Raw genomic sequence first — 6688 nt, forward strand, 5'->3', positions numbered from 1 at the left:
TCTTTATATACTTTCAGAGGAAGGATTACTATACCGAGCACGTTACTTTGGAGATGCAGAGCTCTATCAGAGAGCGCAGAGGATGGGCACCCCTAGCTGTAACAGACTGACGGAAGTCCAAGCTTCGATGCATGGCTAGATCTTTCTGAGCACACTGAAGAAAGCACAGGTACACACACACAGCAGATCAAAAAGGTGTAAAACTATCACAACTCAAAACAAAAAAAATAAAATGTTGTCCACGTAAAATACAATCTCTCTTGTGTCATCTTTAATTACACTACTGTGAATTCCTCCACCTCATGTGTAAATCAAACACCAGTTGATTCTCTCATCTTAAATATTTGGCCAGGTCATACAGTGCACGTATCCCCTTTCAGTGGGATCCTTTATCCTCCAGCATCTTTCATCCTCCACAATGCTGTCATCCAATCAGATTCCCCCTGAAGAAGTTGCGTGTCCTGGTGACTAAACACATTGGGGCAGAGCAATTCAATGTCAGCACATCCCACTCCCATACAGAAAGTGCGGTAGTTGTGAGCCAGAGTACCAGCGCTATCTATTTATGCTGTAACTGTGGGTGTGCTTTAGTGCGCCTCCTATTCTAAACTCTATTTTTTTTGGTGGATTTGAAATAAAAAGTTGTTTTGATGTAAAGCACTATAGAGTTTTGGGTTTGGACACTATGCTTTTGGAGGTATAGAGAACAAAAGAGGCTGCTTGCAGTATACAATTTAAAGGAACCATACTTTTAGATCTGACCAGTGGAGGAGACAGGATCCCAATTAAAAGGGGACAAATGTGTTGTATGACTTTTTCCCTTATATGGTGGTCATATATTTAAGGTGAGAGCACAACTGGTGTGCAATTTGCACAGGAGGTAAAGTGGATGTATTATACCAGCACGTATTTATGATCGTATATCATTGAACTCTTCCCAGCAGCGGTATGTATATATATATATATATGTGTATATATATAGCCTCTCAGCACAGAGAAGCGTTTACGCAGGGGCGCAAATATGCTCAGAGTGCCCACCCTGCCGCCTGCTCCCAGTACAGTCACCAGCAGGGACCAGAAAGCTTCCAATGCATACTTGAGACTGGGAGCTTTCCAATCATGTAACCACTGTGACAGCCACCACTCACAGCGGTCACCTGACCCCAAATGCCTGCCTCTCCCGGCATCTAGACGCTCTTAAAGGGCTGGGAGGCTGCGGCGGGAAAGGGTTAATGTAGACACAAACTGTATTTTGTCATTATATTTATTAATTTTTATGTTTAATGTCACTTCGGCACCTGTTTTAACCCTAAGTAAGGAGAGTAATTGTACCAAAACTGTATTCCCCTTTCACTTAAATGAGTAAGCGCAAGGCTTTATTTTGTGCCGCGGACTGTCGTTACGTTGGCGGTAAAACTTGCTAGTCAACCGGCTGTGTGAAAGAAGCTTATCCATAACCTTTTCAGGACAAGTTTTCCTGTCTTCTCAATCCAAGAAGTAAACTGAGAAGAAGGCAACGACCTGAAAGCTTATCTTGAATATAAAACTGTTATTGGAAATTAAAAAAATATCAGTACTAAATCGTGTTGTAAAGGCCCGTACACACGTACCGATCGTCGGCATACAAACGTCGGTGGACGAAGGATCTGCCGATTGTACGCGTGTTAGTATGGTGCCTCCGACAGATGTCTGCGCACAATCCGCGGACAAAAGTCTTTCGTGCAAACATGAAAATATTTGTATGCCGACACCAGAACGGACGATTGTTCGCCTGTCAGTACACAATTCGGCCGACAGACCGCAGATTTGCAAGACTGGGCATGCTCAGAAAATAGAAAACACAGGGAAAGTTAACCATTACATGACATCACTTCTGCAGTCGGCGGACAAAATTCTTGTGCTGTCCTTGTGCTGTCTTTGCACTTTTCAGCAGACACCGACATCCCGGGGAGAAAAGAGGAACATTTGTAAGCCGACCATCGGTACGTGTGTACGGGGCTTTAGAGCCCTAATGTCACTACAGACACCTTAAGCAGAAAAAAATCACAAAAACTCTGATAACAAAAATACACTTTAAAGCTACTCTGCTGGTGCCACAAAAATAAACATTTTTTTTAACCATGCCCCTGCAAGGAAGACCATTTACACTTGCCTTTCCCGCCACACACCTGCTGAATTTTGTGGTATTCAAGTGATATCTCTTCTTAACCACTTGCCGACTGCCGCACGACTATTTACTGCAGCAGTCAGCCTCTCCTGGGCAAAGTGACGTAGTACTACGTCGCTCGCCCACGAGCCTGTAGGCGGCGTGCGCTCTTGCCCCCGCTCGTTCCATGCCTATCCAGCGCATGTGACCGCCGGCCACTCGCAATCTCCCACAGGAGAGGGAGAAAGACGGCTGATGTAAACACATCCATCTGTCATTCTCCCTGAAGTAAGCACAGAGGCTATGTGATCCTGCTATATAGGATCGTATGTCTCTGTGATTACTTCACTAGCCACGCCCCCTAACAGTTAGAATCACGCCCCTAGGGACACATTTAACCCCTTGATCACAAATAAAGTGAACCCCTTCCCTGCCAGTGTCATTAGTACAGTAACAGTGAATATTTATAGCACTGATTACTGTAGTAATGTCACTGGTACCCCCAAAAGTGTCAAATGTCAGTCAAGGGTCCGATCTGTCCACCACAATGTCGCAGTCCCACAAAAAAAAAAAAAATCGCAGATCACCACCATTACTAGTTAAAAATGACAAATCTTTCCCGTAGTTAGTAAACGCAATAACTTTTGCGCAAACCAATCAAAATACGCTTATTGCGATCTTTTTTTTTTTTTTTTTTTTACCAAAAATATGTAGCAGAAAACAAATTGCCCTAAAATGTTAAATTTTGATTTTTACATTTTTTTTTTTTTTGAGAATTTAATATAAAAAAAAAATGTGAAAAATATTGTTTTTCAAAATTGTCACATTTTTTTGTTTATAGCACAAAAAATAAAAATCGCACAGGTGATCAAATACCACCAAAAGAAAGCTCTGTTTGTGGGAAGAAAAGGACGTCAATTTAATTTGGGTACTGCGTCGCACGACCGCGCAATTGTCCATTAAAGTCACGCAGTGCCGAATTGCAAAATAGGGCCTGGTCTTTGAGCAGCCAAATCCTCTGGGGCTCCATTCACACCTGAGCGTATTGTTTTCAGGTGTTGTTTGGAGGCAAGCATTGACATCTAACAAAAACACTTGCAATCTACCAAAAAAGAAGCTTGTGTACTTTTTCTGAGCTTCAGGTGACAAAACACTCATATGTGAACAGGGGCCATTGAAATCAATAGGATTTTGCTTGTTGGGCGTTTGGAGGCTTCAGAGAAGTTTTTTTTATGAGCTGAAAAACACTCGGGTGCGAACAGGGCCTTAAAGATCTTCAGAAGCCCCCCCCCCCCCACTTTGTGGTTCCTCCTGCCAGCCCTACACAACTACAAGAGACAGTGATATAGGGGTTGACCTATTGAACTAAGCGCAGTGGGGAAGCCAGGCGCAAATGTAGCGTTTTGAAGATTCTTTAGACAACAATATCGGTAGTAAGAATTAAAACCCAACTCCAGGCATCTTTTTAAAGAAAAGACCTAAACGTACCAGATGCCATTGAAAATATTCTAGGGAAAAGTCACTGTGTCTGGAGTTGGGGCTTTACCTATCTCCTTTTCAGGGGGAAGTGTCCTAAATTTGTATTTTAACAGCTGAGTTTCTTTAATATACGTTGTGTTTTAAAAATCCACATTAGGGCATAAACCTTTTATATTGCATTCAATACCACCATGGTAAGGAGACACAACCCCTGCCTACATTCCAAGCATTTGTGTGGTCATTAACACCAAACACCTAAATTTAATGACCTTTAAATTATATTTTCCTAAGGGATCACAATAAGTGATCATCACTGACCAATCTGAAAAAGAGCAAACCAGAAACATTTGCAAGTTCAGCAAAAATTTCATTATGGAATATCAACTTCATCTAATTACAACTGAGAAATTGCAAAATGTTATGGAGTTCCTAAGATGGCATTTCTGGGGATGGAGACGGAGGCTGATTTACTTGAGGATTTAAGACCATGTAGTAGAAGTTAGTCGCATTCATCTGGACCTGTTCTACAGCTTATCCAAGACATTTCTTGTGTCAGAAACATTCCCCAGAATTTACATCCATACAAGTAGCACCTTCATTTTGATCCTCTCACCATTTGAGAATCCAATCATGTGCAGATGAAATAAGTAAACAAGGATTTTCTTTTCACAGGATTGAGTAATTGAAGTGAATCTTCTCACATATAGGTGTCCTTTTATGAACGGGTGAATTTTTTTCTCCGTTGGCTTCTCTACAGTTCTTCGGGGAAAATGATCACATTTGGCACCCATTTTATGAATTGGAGAACTTCAGTTCTCCCAGGGTGATCAGAGGAGAACGGTTTTCTCGGAGATCTGTGTAGAAGTCAATGGGGCGTCTGTAATCTCGTGAGACAAAGCGAGATTACAGTAGTATGAAAATCTCTGGCGCGCTTTAACAAGCAGTGATAAATTATCACTGCTGAGTACACGAGGTTAATAAATAATAGTCCCCTTACATAAATATATATATATATATATATATATATATATATATATATACTGAATACACACACACATACATTGTGTGTGTATATATATATATATACACATTAAATATATATATCTACATGTATGTGTGTGTATATATATACATGTGTGTGTGTATATATATATATATATATATATATATATATATATATATATACATATATATACATAAATATGGCAGGGGGACATGATTACTGTGTTGGGGGGTCTGAACGAGGAAGAAGGAAGTCCATAATCTTCCTTTTTCCCCCTCAGTTCTCCCCCGATTCTGTCTTCACTCCCCGCTTCACAAGCTCCAGGCTGGTGAACCCGGGAGTGTGAATTCTGACCCAGATCGCCAGTGAAGTGCGGGGATCGCAGCTTCATAGCCTGGCCATTTCTGTGTCTGTCAATGACAGATTCCCGTGTGAAGAGATGATCAGCGGAGAACATGTTCTCCCCCGATCATTTCTGTTTCATAAACTGAGAATGATCGGAAATGAGCTGTGATCAGCAGGATCACTGGTCATCTCCGTTTCATAAAAGGACACCTTTATTAGGTGAACATTCTCCAATACTTTAGTAAATCAGCCTTTGTATGTCCTCTGTTTTTCTATTCTCGTTATTATGTTGTGTGTTTTCTTTTTTAGACAGAAAAACAGGGGTCATTTGTAGTAGACCAGTTCTATGCCTTAAATTAATATTGATCAGCAATCAGTCACTAATAGTTGTTGAACAAATAACGTCTTCTGATGTAAGGTGCACTAGTTGTATGAAGCAGCAATTAATTGCTACTGCATGCTACCTGTGTACTCACACCATGCGTAGGAATTTGTCCCATCTGTTTAGCGACTGATAGTAATTAACAGCCAGTAATTTTATTAGCTACTAAAATTAACCCAGGTAGCTCTAGCCTTCATGAGACCAAACCTTTCATTCATTGAGAAGGATGCCGATCTCTGTATCCTATGGAAAGTCATTTTTCAGATCTTTATAACATTTAAATATGTAGCCTACTTCTAAATCCAGTGTTTTTTTCTTTACAGATCTTCAGAGCTGGAAATTTTGGCAATACACAGGAGGGCTCATTTCCTATCTGGGGGCCTGCAACGCATTGCTTTCTAGTGCGTTACTGACTCTTCAACTGCAGCCTGATTACAAATTGAGAAATGTCAATGCACAATCTTTCTGACATTGTTTGGCAGCAGGACAGAATCTCTGCTCGGCTTCTTCCCACAGTCCCCACATAGTCCTGTTGCCCATAGACTTTTAATGCACCTGTAGGATAATATAAGCTCGGCAGCTGCTCGGAACAAACCCCAACCGATCTCTGCCCCGACTGTCTGGATCCCTTAAGACTGTGGCCTCTTACAATATGTGGCATCAGAAGACTTTTAGAACAAAGAAATGAATGAAGAAAATCTATTTAGAATTAATTTCTAGCTGTATATATGTTGTACTTTTAAACAGAAATAATTATCCAGATATTGGATTAAATTTGTTTAGCCAGTATCTGTTCTATTTAAACCATTGTGTGAATCTTTGTGTTGGCATTGGCCAAGAGCTGAGTCTTTCATATTTAAAATAACTGCATCTGATGGAATATATTTAATAAATTTAGAGACTTTAAAATGTGTAACTTTTCTGCTAGGGTATATTTTATGAAATATCTGCGATGCTGGTTTAAAGACTAAATTCACCTAAAACTGGTATTTTTTGGTTTTTCGTGCTTGCTGCCAGGTTACATAACGTGGACTTTATTTTTCACAGCAGATTTTTAAGTTACAACTGTTGCCGTGTGTAACTCCCCCAGCTGAATTCTCCATAATTTAGAATATAAAAATTGGCGTGGAGTCCAGCTGTAAAAGAGGGAGCAGAAACAACATCTCACCGTGTGTGGTCATCTCTGTAGTTGGGATATTTTGCCCAGACAGCTTGTTTTGTAGAACTTATTCTAAACTTGGTGAGTCACTGACCTAGAAAAAGCATACAATCAGTGAAGTCTAATCCTATATAATAAATACAGCAACATTTTGAACGTGCTGCCTTCTTCAAG

The 6688-nt window shown here is 40.4% G+C and overlaps 1 protein-coding gene across 1 annotated transcript in view; it reads left to right on the forward strand.

The window, feature by feature from the left end:
- The window catches only part of DNAJB12 (DnaJ heat shock protein family (Hsp40) member B12), a 114296-nt gene extending 108032 nt beyond the window's left edge, over window positions 1–6264 (forward strand). The window contains exons 8-9 of the mRNA XM_082267401.1: window positions 18–169; window positions 5679–6264. Of these exons, the coding sequence (XP_082123527.1) occupies window positions 18–139 (122 nt within the window). The 3' untranslated portion in view covers window positions 140–169; window positions 5679–6264. The remainder of the gene's footprint in view (window positions 1–17; window positions 170–5678) is intronic.
- The last annotated feature ends 424 nt before the right edge of the window (window positions 6265–6688 follow it).

Source organism: Pelophylax lessonae (genome assembly GCF_965119305.1).
Source record: "Pelophylax lessonae genome assembly, chromosome: 9".
NCBI lineage: Eukaryota > Metazoa > Chordata > Amphibia > Anura > Ranidae > Pelophylax > Pelophylax lessonae.